Source organism: Anas platyrhynchos, chromosome 3 (genome assembly GCF_047663525.1).
Source record: "Anas platyrhynchos isolate ZD024472 breed Pekin duck chromosome 3, IASCAAS_PekinDuck_T2T, whole genome shotgun sequence".
Lineage (NCBI taxonomy): Eukaryota > Metazoa > Chordata > Aves > Anseriformes > Anatidae > Anas > Anas platyrhynchos.
In genome coordinates this window covers 74,937,115-74,955,188 of record NC_092589.1, presented here as the reverse complement: position 1 = coordinate 74,955,188, position 18,074 = coordinate 74,937,115, and the positions used below count along the sequence as shown (strand labels likewise).

The following is an 18,074-nucleotide window of genomic DNA, read 5'->3' as shown; positions in this document are numbered from 1 at the left end:
ATCACGCAGTGAGTAGCAGGAAGCAGAAAAGAATGATGAGAATGAGTTTGGGATATTGCCATAAAAACAGCAATAAAAAATAATAAAAAAATACACTAAAATTAGTATAACACAACCATGCAAAAATTTGACTTCATGATGCAACTTCCAGACAGACACCATAACAAGACTTTATGGTACTTCATAACAGGAACACTAAGAAGTCTGTTGATACATCCCTATAATAACATTGGAACAAGGAGCAGAAATATGAGGAGAAAAGAGGAACACTTTTTATTTAAAGACATAAAACAACTTCCAGCAATCTTTTCTTTCTTGGGCAAAATGTGAACAAGGTGGTAAAATTCAACAAACTTTTGTATCAGTCATAAAGAATTCAACTATTAATGATCACACACAACAGACCAAATGTTTAACCACAGCTGTGGTTAGTTAGGTGACTAACTTCAGTGAGTGCTAATAGTTCAAAAACACCAACAAATGGAAGGAAAGTGTTAGGGATATTCCTACTGGTAAAAGATTCTCTGATTTCAGGTACTGTACTATTATATATTTTGAATCTTTTTTGTGTGTTGTCTATTTTCAGGCATTAACAGTGATCACTGTGCATTAGTACTTTCAATAGTAATTGATAAACTGGCCGAGAAAAGCAAGCAGGTGTCATTCATCTGCACAGTTTGAAAACTAGTTGTTATGAATAATGATGATGCTTCTAGGAGGCTTCCCTTGTCCCATAAATTCTGGGACATGTCTCAAGGACAGAGCAGAAATAATTAATCTACGGAAAGATGATACTCTATTGGTACCTCTGGGCAGTGCTGATAAAATCAAATCAATTGCTAAATGAAGAGGCAAACTAGATTACCCTTAATAAAATCGTGCGCTGATGAATTCACACCGGATCATATGCAGACAAATACCCAAAGAAAAAACCCTCATATAACTAGTGACTGAACTGTTTCTGGGTGGAAAGCAAAGTGCTAGCTTCCTTCCTTTTCTTTGGGAAAAACATTCTTTCAGAATATGCCAAGATATTGTCATCTAAAGATTTTTAATGTTTCTGATCTTACACTGAGGACGGGTAAGAGAGAAGTCTCCTGAACAATCCCACGCAATATGAGTGCTCCACATACAGAAGCTGACAACTGCCTCAGATACTTATCAAAGCACTTTAATTTTGTCTCATCTCTACACTAGCAAATGATAATTTAACGAAAAAGAAAACCAATGAGCAGACCTCTCCAGATTGAAGAAAAAAACAAACAGTATTGATGAAGAAGCTTTTTTAGCTCTGCCTTACCTACAAGCGCAAATTTTTTCTGTGCTTAGTAAAAAAAAAAAAATGAAGACTATATTGTTGAAAGAGTCTAGGAACACCGACATAATATTAAGAGGCTTGATTGTGCCATTTTGATCTCTGCCAAAGAAAACACTGACAGAAGATAAACCCTGAAGAGGTTCTCCAAAAACTTCTCGCTTCTATTTAGTAAGAATTGTTTTCTCAGCAAAAACTGAACTGCTCATAACTATTATATGGCCATCTTCCTTAAATTGCATCCTTTACTAAGGTAATCACATACACAGTGGAAGTAAGAGTCATTGCTTCAGTTTACAAATATGCTAGTATTTGCTTTCCTTTTTCCTTTCAATTGCCAAGTCTGCTTTGAGCAGTAGTCGCAAAGCTTTGTTTACTTTCCAGAGGACTCCCTGGTTATGAACAACTTAGTTATACTGTTTGAAGCACATCTATTTACGATCTCTCCAACATTTGAAATTGTTATATTCACCATTCAGATCTATCCATCTATCTTCTACCACGGTGATGAATGTTAATTAACAACAATCACCTTAATCTACCACGCAGCTTCGGGCCTACGTGAAGAGCACAAGTAGAACTCTATCAGGCTGTTGTTATACATATATATAAAGTTTATGGTCATTTTTCATTACTTTTACATATTACTAATTATAATTTTTGACACCTCTATGCAGTTAATAAATAGTTAGCATATTAATCTTCCAGACACAACTTACTGCTCTGCCTTGCTTTCAAGCTGTGGTTGGTAAGGGCCCTGCTATGGCCTACGTTCATATAGCTCTTCAGCATGCTGCTAAACATGGTCCATGACTAAACCTCCAAAGTGCTACAATAAAACAAGTTGATAAAGAAGCAATAACCTCCTGCTTTGTTCTCTGTAGGCTGCTGTACTATGTTAAATGTCTTTGCATCAGTTGCGTCGTGTCAAGCTTAATATATGGCTGCATAAACTAGCTACTAACTTGTGTGTACTTAGAGGCCTGGAGCACTGAAACATAAACCTCCAAGCTCTGCCAGAGCCATTTCTGTTCTGAAAACACCCCAGTTCCTTGGTAGCCTGCAGGGACATCATTCAGAAAGAGATTCATTCACTGTGAGGTATCTAAACAGAATATGAAACTGCAGGGAAGCTTCACTGCTAACAGAAAGCACCATGACTGCACCAAAGAGGGGACAAGGGAGTGCTTTTTGGATGGAGAAACAAACGTAAGACAAAACTACATGAAAAAGTAAAATACAATCCAATACGGTCAGAAATTCAACACATTATGCTCAGACAGGTGCAATCACCTACAGGGTAGGGAACAACTGACTGAAAAAATAATTCAGAGAAGAGTCTTGGAAATACTTGAACATGCCAAACTGAACCTGAACAAACTGATTTTTGAGAGAAGAGAGAAAACCCTCTACTGGCACACACAGGCAGAAGTCTCACCTGCAGTATGAGTATGACATACGAAGCAATCCTTTCTGCTGTATTCAACATTTACAAAGCCTCAGCTATAGTATGATGGTTCAATTTAAAACATGGCATGTCACAAGCTGGCCATTTAAAGAGATTCTAGGGAAGGAAGAAGAGTGGCAAGAGCAATAGGAGGCCCAGAAGACAATCCACTAGAAAAACTGAACAGACTGCAGTTTTTTCCTAGTCTAAAGAAAAAAAATGAAGGGACACATGGTGACAGTCTCTAAATATACAGAAGTTTGCTGTAACTAAGAAGAAAATTGCCTGTCTCCCATCTCTGTGAGGGATGCAAAGCAATGCATTCCAAGTGTAGTAAGGGAATTTAGGTGAGACCTACTGGTGGGCACCTCACTTCTCTGTAACAGAAGCTTTTTTACAATAAATACAGTGAGATGCTGGGACAGATTGTCTAGGGAAGCTTAAGTTTTTTATCCAAAAGTAGATAAAAGCCAGTCTATAATAGTACAGGCAGAAGTGACCTGCTACAGATACCAGCACACTAGCCTTGGATGCCACAATGGCTAGCTCCAGTACATGGGTATGTGACCATGTCGCTACCATGTGCCACGACACATTCAGGCACTGCAGGTTCTTCTCTTTCCCAGTTTTAATGTCCAATAGTTATTACAGCAGCTCTGCCACAGGCTTTTCAGCAGCTTCACAGCTGCAATATCACTTGTCAGGCAGTAACAGCCGGCTCTTGCAGGAAAAGCCAGTATCTTACCTCGTGAACTTCAATGGATTCAATGATTTCTTGAGGTAATTTTTACTAACACTTTATATGATTTGAAGAAGCGAACTAGAGAATAGAACTAGAAAAGAAGTGGAAAAAACAAGGCAATTGAAAGAGAATAAGTGTCTACCTTCTGCTTTTCACAGAGCCATGATGTAATAATATCTTCAGGAAAAGTTGGTGAGAATAAAAGTTTAAAAATCCACCAACAGCATTGAAAATTAGTATTAGCTACATTACAGAGAGTCTTTTAAATAATTAAATGAAAATTGTAATGTTGTAAAACATCCCTATTCTTATCTTGCAGTTGCATAGACACCTATAAAAATGGAGTGCTCAATATTTTATTCACAAGTATCATGAGCTTCCCTTACAAGTAAACAACTGCAATTACCATTGTTCAGCAAATATGCTCCAATTTCAAAATCATCCTGTGGCAGAAACAGATAAATATCTGTCCATACAACTTATTAAATATAAGTCCTCTTCTTTGGAAACCCAATGACTATTCAACAGACCTAAGTGACACTACTAGTGCACTTAAAAAAAATATATAGTATTTAACTTGCCAGCAGCCCTCTGAAGAGTCTAGCTGCCTCAGTGGCCTAGTACTAGAACTCAGTGTATTTCCCTGCTAGATCAATGGCTTGAATGCTCGCCCACATCAGTGAGGGCTGACAACTGCAATCATTTAATGACCTTCTGCCAGCTAAGTGAATAAAACCAGTAATTGTAGTCCCAGAGAGAACTGTCTTCAATGTAGCACTATCATCACCATTTAACACCCTACTGGGTAGGCTCAAGTAAGGCAAAGTACTGGGTGGGCAGGATGGATAAAAAAAAAAACACATTTGCAGAGGAGTGCTCTCGTTAGGAACAATGCTGGCATGTCAACAATGTCCAACTTTTAGCCCCAAGAAAGGGATAGAGAAAGAAAACTGGCAGTTACTGCTACTTTCTTTCAGAGGCGGACTATACATGCAATCCGCAGTGTGGTAAAATTTTCCAGTTTTATGACTACATGCATCCAAACAAGAACTAAAGAAAAACAACAAAGTTTGGGTGCAGTTTTTTTGTGGAAGTATCCCATGCGTTTGACCCTCTACCACATATGGAACATGACTCTTCAATCTGTACTATATACAACAAACAAATACTATAGTGATCAAACGGTTTTTTTCTTTTTTTTGTCATGAAATAATACTGTTGGAGATATTGGGAGTTGTTTTTTGTTGTTGTTTTTAGCTGGTGTTAAAGGTCTCTGAACTGTTGTTTAAGACTAAAAACTTAAGTTTTCTAACCAGATCTGAAAGGCCAACTCAGGATCAGCAAAAAAGAGTAGCAGTGAACCACTGCCATTAGAATAGCAGACTGTACCCAAACATATCCCTAGCGCAACACCTCATCGGTGTGTAACCACGGACAAGTCTCATTCTGAATGTTTCTGCTCCTGTAAAATGAAGTTAATAATACTCACTACCTTTGAGAAATAACACTGATAGGCTTATACAAAGGGGAGAATAAAAGCTGAGAGAATATACCCACTGAGAATCATTAAAGAGAATTCTTTCTTATCTTGTAAGGAAGTTAATTAAAATAGTAATGTGTTCATGGTTAATTACTGGAGGTGAGATCAATCACAGCAGTGAATATGAAAGCTGGAAAAAAAGCGAAGGGAAAAATCTTCAGTGATTTGTTTACAAAGACGACAAGAAATGAGCATTTTCCCTGCAACAGCATTCTCATTTTAATTTCCTTATATTGGCAACGAATCTACCTACCTGAGGGCTTAAACAGACATGTTCTTTTAAGGTGCTCAAGTAAACAAATGTTTTCTATCTTTTTTTCTTGACGGCAAAATGTACTTAGCCATTTACTGGAGAGATCTAAACTGTTTTTATTCACCAGTAATTACACAGTAATTTAAGACATGGGAGGCTGTAAAACAATTCTTGAAGTTCCCTTACACTTATTTAAAGCTCCTGTATTTAAAAAGGGATTATGTACACCAGATTCAATGATTATGGCTGTGTTTTAATCCATGTTATTCCACCTTGTGTTTTAAGAAATTCTGAGAAAGAAATGGAGCACAGCATGCAGCTCAGGATCAAGCATGCCAGCTAACATCTCTACTCATTATAAAAGTTGGAAACAAAACCACTGCAAATTCAATCAGAAGTTCTACTTAATAAGGCACAGGAAGAACATTTTGAAATGAATTTTAGTTAAGCTACTAAGCAATCACTTCTCTTGTATACTTAAAGCAAACTAACACTTTTGTAATGCTTTGAGTATGAAGGTTCTACAGACTAACGTTTTAAAGAAGTTCTTCAATTCCCTGCGCATTCAGCAGAAAAAGAAACAATCTCATATTAAAAAGTTTGGAAATAGTGAATCACAAAGCATGTAAGATGATCCAACTGAAGAAGGAGAATGGTATTTTAGTATTATCCCCCCCCCCATGGTCTGGTATAGTGCTAATTCTTCCTAAGAGCAGTGAGCAGTTCTGTACTCCTCCATCCCAAACCACATTTCCATTGTTCTGTATTCTGCTGAACAAAAGCTCCCAACATCCTAAACTCTGCAGCAATCCTCTGTGGTATGTAAGAAGGGGATAGAGCGACCTTGGACATTTAGACTTTAAATCAGAATTTGAACTGGATTTACAAAGAAAGCAATGCAGTCTCCTATCCCTTCATCCTCTTACTTGGAATAGGGATCCCTTGTTCCTACTCCTCCTACACCTCCAGACACTTAGGGAATATCATGCTTCACCAGAATTACTGGTGTGAATTATCTGAAGTGCATTGGACGGAGCTGCTTAAATATGCTGGGTGTAGAGCGAACTGCTACTCCTCTACCCAGGTAGGACTTCAAAGCTCAAGAGCATGCAAGGTCCTTATGGGAAATCCTTCACTTGATGCTTTTCTAGACATAATATCCTTCATACTGATAATTTTCACCTTAAATGGAGTGCACTACAGCTGCAAATATAAATAATTTGTAATATGCAATCTCCGGGCTTTAAAGAAATACAGAGCCTAAAAGCTAGAAGACTGTTTTCAGGTAGTGTTTCTTCACTGACCTGGGATTAGAAAAGGTAATGGCAAATTAGAGTGGTGTTTGTAACAATCACATGCCAAGGGTGTAAGAAGCTAAATTCACACAGGCATCCTGCCAATACTGCCACAGTTGTCACTGTGATTTTGTTGATGTCCTCCAGAGTAAGACTGTTGCCTTGGTGCCAAAACCACAGCTATTACCAAAACACTGGCAGAGCTCAGAGCTGAAGACTTCAGCCTTCTTCCCGGGAATCCTGATAGAAAGTGAAGCAGCTCAAAGCTCCTTTTCTCCCTGGAAGAGGGCAGGTGTCTGTTACACTGTGGCAAGCATTAAAACCGATATGCTTCTTCACATTCCCTCCTCCACCACAGTATTACTTCATTTTCTTCCCCACTGCAACACAAAACCACAAGGAAATAAAATCCAAACAAGCAACAATAAGCAACTTGTTTCTCCCAAATATTAACTCCATTCTCCCACCCCATCCCCCATGAGGCAAAGGCAGGAGGCAAATTCCAAGTAATGTTAAAAACAAGGATGTCCAGCTCCTCAAAAATCAATCAGTTCTCAGGAGGGGATGGAAAAGGATGCCAAAACAACTTTTTTTCCCTAAAGCAAAGGGAAGAATTGTCTCTGCATATTTTCAGTGTTAAAAAGTACATGCCCTTCTCTGCTAGGGGAATGCTTTTTCTTAACACAGGTGCCAGAGCTACTGAATTTCTTTCCAAACTCCAGTGATTTCTTCATACCTATTAGACAAGTGACAGAAACAATATTAAGACCATCTCTTTATCAACACTGAAAAAAACAGTAATAATGTCAGCTCTTGTATTGCTAAGCAGGTTGAGCTTACTACAGCTTTCATAGGACACTGCTTTCTTCTGCTGCCGTCTCTTCTCTTACTCGTTATTTCAATGAGTGCATTTAATGCTTAGGGAATGACACTAACGGTGAGGGCAAGATCCAGGAATAGCGTGGGCAGGTGCTGAGCACAAGTTTCTCCCACAGCTCTGCCAATCAACTTCAAGCCTGACTCATCTTCCCGGTGTTTTATTTTCCTGAAACAGAGATTAACAACTGTGCCAAACTGTACGGTGTAAAGTTCCTCCAGGAATTGGCATGACTAGAGGTTAATTTTCCCTACCAGTGACTCATAACTTGAGATCAGCGCTTCAACAGGTTGAAGATGGGGGTGAAAGGAGGAGCAACAGAACAAACTTTTTACGAAAATCACTTCACCTATAAAAATGATTTTTGCAAAAGAGGAAATGATTCATCCCAGCCGCAAGAAAACAAATGTCCTTTTAAAGACTTGTCCTAACCACCAGCTGCTTTCAAACCAAACTAAGTAGTACTACAAATTTCACAGTTCTTCTGCAAGGCCTAACACAAAGTGCATCTGTCAATAGCAACAACTATTTTTGGTTCATCTCAGACTATTTTAAGGGCAGTACTGGAAGGTATTCAAAGAATGGCAAACGGAGCCAAACAACATTTCAATTGTTGCAGTTTCAACACTGACAATCACACGTATCAGCCTAAAAGTAGGTGAGTCCTGAGCCAGGACAGAGCACTGCTTATCCACGCCTCGGTGTCACGGTGAGGTGTTAATAGGGAGGCGCAGAAGTGTTAGTGTTTAGTTTGTAAAAATAAAATCAAGGCCTTTTATTTAAAGCAGCAGTTATTTATGCAGTGAACTACCAATGCCAACTGCCATTTGTAAGCTCCTGAAGAAGTGTTTCTCCTCTCCCGTAAAACCCACTCATGGATTTCAGCTGCTTCCTGAAAACGTCTGTCACGGTGACGGATGAAAGCATTCGGGGATGCAAAGACAAATTTTGCGAAGCATCTGGTAGAAAAAAGTTATTAACACTACTTAATATGTCATTTAACAAACACAGTCAGGATACAACTTTGATGTGTGACAAGCATTTCTCACAGCCTGATCCTTAACAAAGGTCACACACGAGTCTTTCAAGGTAAGTTACACTAAGTACTTGCAGCGTGTCCCACAGAGCCAACAACCTGTGGGCACGCTCATACCCTGGCGTAAATGTCAGGTATGGTGGAACAGCTCTCGCTTCGGTGCAAGATGAGTTGGCTAATTTCTTCTTTGGGCTGCCAAAGAGTGATAACATAACCTCAGGTACTACAAAGCAGCTGCTCTGCCATAAATTTACGTACTGTAGTAAACTTTACTGCTTGTCCGTACTTTCACAGTCTGCAAGGAGTCCGTGAAATGCTTTAAAATGGATCCAAAGAAAGAATAAAAAGGCACTGTGGCATTTTCCAGCTGCCAATAACTCAGATTTCATACACACAGAATCACAGAATGGTTTGGGTTGCAAGGGACCTTAATGCCCACCCAGTCCCACCCCCCTGCCATGGGCAGGAACACCTCCCACCAGACCAGGCTGCCCAAAGCCCCATCCAGCCTGGCCTTGAACACCTCCAGGATGGGGCATCCACAGCTTCTCTGGGCAGCCTGTGCCAGTACTTAACCATTTCTATAGAAAAGAATTTCCTCCTAACATCTAATCTAAATCTCTTCTCTTTAAGTTTAAAACCATTCCCCCCTGTCCTGTCTCTATCTGCCTGTGTAAAAAGTCACTCTCCACTTTACAATGATACCTCCCACCACTACGACACCTTACTACCACTTCAGTTCAAGTCTTCTTAACTCAGTCATGTTCAAAGACTGCTAAACCACTCATTAAAATTTCATATATGCTACACAAACGAAACTAGGGAGATTGCTAAGCTTAATGGATATTTCTTCAGGTATATGAGAATAAAGGAAGAACCTTTGCAGCTTACTCGTCTTTCATTAAGGGCGTGGGTCTGAACAGAGTCAATAACATCTTCCTTTACTACTTTAATAATTCAGATGGAAATTAAAATTCTGAAATACATACCACAGTTTTGTTTATTCTTCTGTAATTAACAATATTTGCCTATCCCCATCATTTTTCTTTTATTCTTAATTTTGAATTTCTTTCACAATTCCCTGAACTGTTGCCTGAGTTTTCAAATGACTATGAAAGGCTGAGAGGAATTTGTAAATTGCTTTGATTCACCTACTACATCTCCTTCCCTCCTCCAATGCCCAATTAGCAGAAAAAACATCAAACTACATGGGACCCCATAAATGGGGATGAGGACTGGGGTCTTGCTGAAGCATGGAAACCAGGTGGTTCCAGCCCTGGCCTTGACAAACAGCCTCCTCCATGGCTCATCTGAAAGCTCCCCATGGATCTGAATGATGTGGGAAACTAATTTCCAAGGTGTTGCCACCCTGAAATCATTTGTTGATAAAAGGCAAAACAGAAAAGGTGGTGATCCAAGAGTGCTCTTTATGAACACAGATCCCAGCGTAACTGCACAGGTCACATTTACCTAGAGCTGACACTGAGAAGGAATAAGGAGAAAACTACAAACAATAATACTGGCTTTATCTCCTCACAACTTAGCAGTGAACCTCTGCTAGTGATTCCCACAGTAAAAGTTTCCAAGGGCATAGCACAGAATGCTTCCTCCTTGAAACGAGGTGTATTACTACTCTGCTTTGCCCTAATTTAGCATGTAATTGATTTAAATGTAAAAAGAGATTTTATTTTTCCAGATATTTATTTTATTAAATGTGAAAAAATGCATTATTTCTAGTTTATTGCAACCCTAAATCTCTCTCCTTTTTTTTTTTTTTTTTTAATTATAAGGGTATTTGTGTTCCATTATTATCCTTGAGTTTGATGGCAGTATTATTATTGTACCAAGCTCTTCCCTAAAGAGAATGCTCTTTTCTTTCTCTTTTTCAGCTCACTATGCCCTGAAGTTATTCTGTGGAAGTTTCTGTCATGAATTTGAGTGAAACACACACTGTGAGTATTTTCAGCAAACTGTCATCCGCAAAATGCTTATTTGTGTCTGCAGATGAATGGACAAACAGATGGGGTTGTTTACAACAGCCTTAGGCACACACACTACTGTCATTCTGCTTTTACAGAATCTGTCCTGTATACATAGCAGGGGCAAAATTAGAAATAAGAAATTAAGAAAAATACCAAATCTCCTTTCAAAGATTCTAAGCCACGGTGTCACACTGTTGCTTAACTACACTATTTATATACATCTGTAAGATATACACTCTATAAGATATATATCTTATAGATGTATTGAGTATATTCTCTATCTATAAGATATCTATATATCTATCTTAACTCTACTATCTATACTAGGTAATTTCCCCTTTTTCTGTACTAGGTATATTTAAATTCTGCTTTCAGGCGTTGGTTCTTATACCTTTGTCCATAGAAATTAAAATCCTCTATTCCACTCTGACTGCGTTGCAAAATCTTACATATAAAGTAACTAAACCACTCTCCAAATTTTCTTCCATAAGTATGCTACACCTCATAATGTAATGACTGTAATGTAATTAGAATTACATGACTTTTCTAATTCTTTAACAAATTTCTATGAGCGCTCTCTAGAAGTATTATTACATAATCTTTTTAGCCACAATATTTGCTATGAGCTCAAAGCACATGTCTACAAAGAGCTCTGCATCTTCCTCGGCCTGTTACATCTCATCCGTAGCTTGCTGTTTTCATAGGAGTAATTTCACTTACCTTTATAAGCCTTAAACTTAGCTAAGTCTTAGAGAAACAGGCACCTCCAACAAAATTTCCGTGTTACTCAACTGAGGTACCAGTCTGAGCCTTTAGAGACTATTTTGTGAACCTACCATAACATTTCAGTTCAACACGTGTGGTTTTAAGTAAGTCTCCCCACCACTCTTCTTGTGCCTTGGCTCACACAGCAGAGAGGTTGCAGTGCGTGCAGACTGGATTCCTTCTGGATGAAACTCAAATAGCAGATACACTGCGTGAGTGCATCAGAAGCGCTTCAATCAGTTCTCAAGACAGGTCTAAAGCTAGCCTTAAGTAAAACTCACAAAAATGGGCACTGAACCCTTAGCACAAGCCATTTCACTCTACAGATCTGCTCCTGTTATGCCGTGCTGCTTATTATTATAGACGTAGCTTATGGCCTTCCAGGGATTGTAAAGAGACCTCTGGGTAACCAACTGACACAATGCATATGATTTCAGATTGTGAAGTGCAATAAATCCCTCTGGTGTCCAGATATCTTACCTTCACTCGGCTATATATACACTGAGTGACAGATTGTCATAATGGGACCATTTAGTAAAAGTTTACATCATTCTAAATAAGTAACCTGTTGTCCTTGTCATTGCTACCTGCCAATCTTTGTTGATGCCAAATACTTCATCAGCAAAGATTTTATTCTCTAGATTTCTGGGAAATTTACTGAATGGCATTAGACCTTGCTAGTGAAGACCTCACTCATCTCTCCCTGTGGAGAAATGGTTTGTCGACCATCCACATACATCATTTTGACACTATCTGTGCAAACTTTTAAATCCAGCAGAGGCCTTTTTTTTTTTTTTTTTTTTTTTGAATCAAGGCAGAAAGTCTTCTAAGAAATTTAATCCTTTGATAGCTTTATAAAGCGCCCATTCAACCTTCCCCTTCCAAAAGGCAGCAGACACGTTTGCCATGAAACAATTCCACAGAGGACAACGATATTTTCCTTTTAATTCTTTATTCCTGGAGTCCCAGTGAATCATTACAATGTTAGGAAATAATTAAAACAGAATTATGCAGTTCTACCCTACTACTTATTAAGTGCTGCAGCAACATCCCATGGTCCCAATCCCCTATGGTAGCAGGCAGCATACAGATAGAATGAAAAGATCCCTGTCCAAAACCATTTAAACTTCTAATATCAAAAGATGTTAGATCTGTACAGTAATTGCTTCATGGTGTATTACATTAAGAAAATTACTTACATGTACGTATACGTGTATTTTAAATTACTCTCATCTTTTGCTCCTTGTTCTAGTTGTGCCAGCACTGCAAGCAAAGGGTCTAATCCTGCTTTTACGGAAATCAAAGTGAAGTGTTTCAAGTGTAACTGCACCAATATGTTAAACATAATATACTATGCCACTTCTTGGAAAGGTGGACAGAGTAGGAAATTCTTATATAACATGAATGAAAGTGATTTTTCTGTTCACATCACTAGATATATTCCTGCTCTTGTCCCAGATCACCATGGTTAAGACATTTCATACTTCTATGGCAGACCTCACATATTTGACGCTAGCTCTGAATGAGTCAATGCATTTCCTTCTTTCCTCCCAATGTCTTCTTCATGTCTTAGAGTTCCCACAGCAGGAATCTGTAGCAAAAACTATCACTATTTTTATATAAGAATGGTGGGAGGAGAGAGGGTTTTATCTATTATTGCTACTTTCCATTGTGGGCTCTGGCATACTGTGGAAGTGCTGGGAAGAAGAATGGCTATTCAGCTTTCTTCTATTTCTTTACTGTCTCTTAAACCTTGCCCTATTACACACTTACTGGAGGCATGGCAAGTTGCCCTGCTGGAAGAAATAAAAAACATATGGAAAAGAAAGAGCCTGATGTTAAAACAAATATCCAAAAATACCATAACACAATAAAAGATTATAGAACACAGTGCCTTGTACCAATAGACAACTGAGGATTAAGCCTGCTTGGTTACTTGTGGTATCTCTATTCCAATCTCTAACAAAACTTAATGCAACGCCTTCAGTGCACTATACTTCCCACACAGACCTGCAATCCAGCAGCTAATAAAGGCACTCTTACCCTCAGCCAAGCACAATTTTGTTAAACTCTCATGTAAGCGATTAAAAGAAGACAGAAAGAGTCACGTTTATTACCTGAATTGTCTGGTAAACTGAAGGATCAAATCCTTTCACAGTCACCTCGCGGAAAACTCTTGGCTCCAGTTCCTCTTTGGTCAGATCACAGTGATAAATAATACCTATAACAGAGCACAGCTTTGTCAGCTTAGTGTATGGGCATCATTAAAAGGATGCTGGTTTAGGCACTGAGATGGAGTAATGAAAGCAAAGATAACTCAGCAGGGTAAAAAACAATAGCTCCTGATACGTTCTTTCAGTCGATATACATTAACATATACATATATGCACTTCATCTAAGAGGGCTGCAAAGGCTTTCCATAAAGACAGAATAATTCTAGCTGCCCATACAAAGTCTGTTTTCAAAGTGGGTTAAACTGAAAAACAAGTTTAAATGAAGTTACATAAACTTTCTTGAAAATGATAAAATTGGAAGAATTCTAAAGTCTACTTTAAATCATCTCCTCCATAGCCAACAGCCTAAGAATAAATACACCAAGAATTTTATTCAAATCTACATTTTTCTCTCTATAATGTGGTGTTTTTAAATTACAATTGAAACAGAACCCTAGATAATGGAAAGAGCTGGGCATCCCCTTGAAATTGTGGCAGAGTAGCAGGTTACCTATGTGACTGAACAGAATTTCGGTCTACAACAATTTATTTTACATCCTGATCCTGAAGGCTTGAAGGCAACTTCGCTTGCTGGAGCTGCACCTATGATTTCCAAATGATTGTGCACATGAGAAAATTTCTCTCTCTGAGCAGTACAAAACTTCTAGGCTTCAAGGTATTTTTTCAGACTGCAGAGGCAGAATCACAGACACTGTAGCAGTCTAGACACTACACAGATGTGTAACTAGCCAAGAGTAATTTTGTATTTAGAGCAAGTCACCTATTCTGTCAATTAATCCTGGTACCACTTGAACATGTGCCATACAGGGTAGGACCTTTAGGAGAGGGGCTCAGGCTACTATTGTGTTTGCACCCTAGTTCACATACTACAAAATCCTATGATTCATGCATACAGTGCAGACACATACAATATACCCGCAGTGTTAATTGTTCTGGTTTTCTGCTTTAAAACCAGATGGTCTCTGCAGAATTTTAAATGTGCATTAAGGAAAAGAACACTAAAAGTTGAAGGCAACAAGCCTTCTCTATAGAAATTCTCACTGTAATAAAATTAACCAAGGTGGACAAGACTTGATTGAAATAATGCAATATTGCGTATCCTTTAAATAATTACTTCTGTTTTCCTGAAAGTATTACAGAGGTTATGGCTATAAAAATTATATTGAAAAATGAAATAGCGAGGACACATCTAATACAAGTTAATTGCCTCATTAAATCATTTTTTATGGACTGTGGAAAATCAAAGATACAGATTGGCAAAGAAACACAGACAAAAAGCAATACTTCTAATAACTGATACAGCCTTTTTCCGTAATGGTCAATTAATAGGGGAATAAAAAGGAGGACTGCTCTGATCTGCTAGGAATACTTTTCCTTCATTTTCCTTCACAAAGTGACTAGCAAACTTAACTAATGCGGGGTGACAGATGCAAATAGGCATTAAAACAGCATTTCCCTTATGTATAAGGATCCAGCAAGTGATGTGAAAATGGAAAATACACCAGCTGGTCACAGGCAGGGCAGTTTTACTGCTGCCCAGAGTAGGCAGAATAGCTAACAATGGGAATTGTTAGGGACAATGGGAATTGCAAAGAGATTTTGACACCATAAAAATCATAAGGTTTTAGAAGTCCTTTATTCATTATTTCAAATATTTCACTATTATTATAAGCATTAAGCATCAGTATGTTAATTTGTTTCTCATTAGAAAAAAAACATTAACTTTATGCAAGAGTAAATAATACTGCATTCTAGCAGAAACGTAGGAAGATTTAGGTTAACCAAGGACCAGTCCTATACCTTTCATCTGATTATTCTACTGATAAAGTAGAATAATCTACTGACAAAGGTTTTAGGCAATTAAAAAATATATATATATCTATATCTCTCTACACACTTACCTAAAAATTACCTCCCTGGTCTGCTTTCCTCACCCTTTCATTATTCCCATACATTTTACCTCAATTTTTTCCCTTCCTCTTTCTTCAAGATTCTAGGTCCCTCTGCCGCACAAGGCAAAGCTACTCCATGGTGAATTTTCTGTACATGCTAAGCACTTGGGAAAAGAAGGAAAAAAAAATTGCCTACTTGATCAGTGAGAGCAGCCATTGCTGGCTGGCTGGCAAGCCAGGAGCTAAACTGGATCTTGGGGCTCTTCCCCTCCACGTGTTTAGCAGCTGCAGAGACTAGTAAGATGGATGGCACAGGCTTGTAAGACCAGCAACTTCTGTCCCACAGAGTGGGATGTGAATAAGTGAACTATCTAAACCATCAAGTTGGGATGAAGTTAGGTGTAAAAGCAAGAGTAAGAGTGTCCTCAAGCTCCTCTCCAACTGATTGCAATGATCTAACTGCTGTTCTAAAGTGTTTATTTTATTTTTCTTTTTAAGGAACTGGAAACATCTTATTTCTGGTTGTGCAAACAATGAGATAATAGGAAAGTCACCACACTTCTTTTCTGCTATGTTTGGTACATAAATTAGATAATTTGACACAAACCTTTCAAGCAAAACCACCAAATCTATCAAAACTAGCGTACAGCCATTTTGTAATGCAGCTGTGCTCTAACTACTGACACAGAGCAGAACTATACATCAGATGCTGTAAGAACATTTCTGATCATCTTATCATTCGTGATTACTAATAACTCTGGATGAGGCTAGAGATTCTGGCTAAAGATTCTTCTCTCCCCATGTGAATCCTGTCCTTTATTAACTATTGGCTGTTTGGGGGACAGAGCAAAGAAGAAAAAAAAAAACAAAACCCACCAAACAAAACAAAACCCAGAATCAAATACATTTTTTCTTATCACATACTGACTTCATGATTGTAACTTGGCAATTGTGTAGGAAGTCCTTTTGTTTTTCAGAATCCAGCAATATCAGTTTTAGCTGGAAAAATTAGACTTGAAAACTTTCCTAGTGTTAGCAGACTTTGGCTTTGTCTCCTCCACTCCAGAGAAATGTGTTTTCATAGCTTATAGCTCTGATGTATACCATTGATGCATATATACCAATATATGCATACCAATGATGCATACCATTCTAACGGGTGGGCACCCAGGTATTTTGGCAAAAAACAGGTATTAACCCAGTGCTTTGTCATTAATGCTGGTATTAATTTATGAGAACTAGAAAAGTTTCCCAATTCTTTCTTCACATCAAGTTGAAGAGAAAAAGGAAAAAAATAAAGCTGTTTTTCTCTTGAAATCTTTTACAAAACAGATTCCATAAAAGATCAAGGCATCTTCTTTTTTCCAGAAAACACACTTCTGAGACAACAATCATAACTGTCCTAGTGTCTTAATTAAAAGTGACATGATACACGCTCTCTGATCTTACGTGAAGTATTTCTTACGTCAAATGAATCATCTGATGCATTACCTCCAAACCTGAAAACTGAAATTAATACTCAAAAGTCATTATGAGACACTCACCTTAGTCTTTTGTCAAACCACAGAATTTGTACAACAACATTTAGGTTCTTTTAAAAATTATGAAGGCTGGATTTCAAAATAACTTATCAGTATAAGTTATTCCAAGTGAGCATTGCTATGAAGCTTTACTATCTTGTTTACCTGACTGTTACTGTTAAGAATGTATATTAGGTTCAAAGTAAGAGATCACTCAGAAAGCCCAAGCAGATTCCAAAATAACACAGCACATGGGGTTTAGTTTTGTATTTCTTGTTAATGCAGTGACATCATTACATGACTGGGAATCCCAGCATTAAATCCCCATGTTTGCTCTGAAGATGGCCCTTTTAAAGTTCAAAGCATTACACTAGGGATACTGGCCTTTTTTCTTCAAGTCATTTATGTCTGACTGCAGCAATAGAAGGACTTCTCTGCTGGGAATAAACACCACTTGGTAACGTGGCTTTCCTGAACAGTACACAATCAATACTGCTCTTAGAAGATAAAGTATTTTTTCACTGTTATTGTTAAACACAGTACAAGGAACATCACAAGATAACTTTATTTTAGTTATCTCTAATGTAACTTTTAATTTCAATTCCAGCATTGTATGGTAACTACTGGATTCTGAATATGGATGGTGCAAGAGATCTAAAGGTGATTCCATCTTGCAACTGAGACTACCACATTTCATGCTTTGCTCTGTACTCAGGTCAAACATTACAGTCATGCCAAACCTACAGATTTCTATACTCAGTGAGCAGAATGATGTCACTCTGGAAAAATGAAATGTAATGCTAAGGGAATGAATACCACTTCGATGAGGGAAACTCTCAATACAGGTCAATGCTAGCTTTATGAAGACAGCCTTCAGGATATATTCCTATTTGCAATGGACTTCAATTCTCCTCCTTCCCTGTCTGTAATTAGAATACTTGTATTAACCTCAACAAAACAATACCTATCTAGATATTTTATATTATGCTATTTTGAAGACTCTAAGCTTTTAATTAGTTTTGCTTTGACCTCTTTACACCCTCATTTTTCTCTTTAAATGATAAGAAATCACATGAGAATCTCTGAAAACATGAGCTATGAAATAGTGAGAAATATGCCTGAAAATTGTTTTTAGAAAAAATCCTTTCCAGTCGGTTGCTCATTTCTATTACTAAG

At 38.0% G+C, this 18,074-nt stretch overlaps 1 protein-coding gene across 1 annotated transcript in view; it reads right to left on the bottom strand.

Moving 5' to 3' along the window:
* Window positions 1–18,074, bottom strand: part of PREP (prolyl endopeptidase) — a 99,176-nt gene that overhangs the window by 23,238 nt on the left and 57,864 nt on the right. Inside the window, exon 10 of the mRNA XM_027454772.3 lies at window positions 13,370–13,473. Coding sequence (XP_027310573.2) covers window positions 13,370–13,473 — 104 coding nt within the window. The remainder of the gene's footprint in view (window positions 1–13,369; window positions 13,474–18,074) is intronic.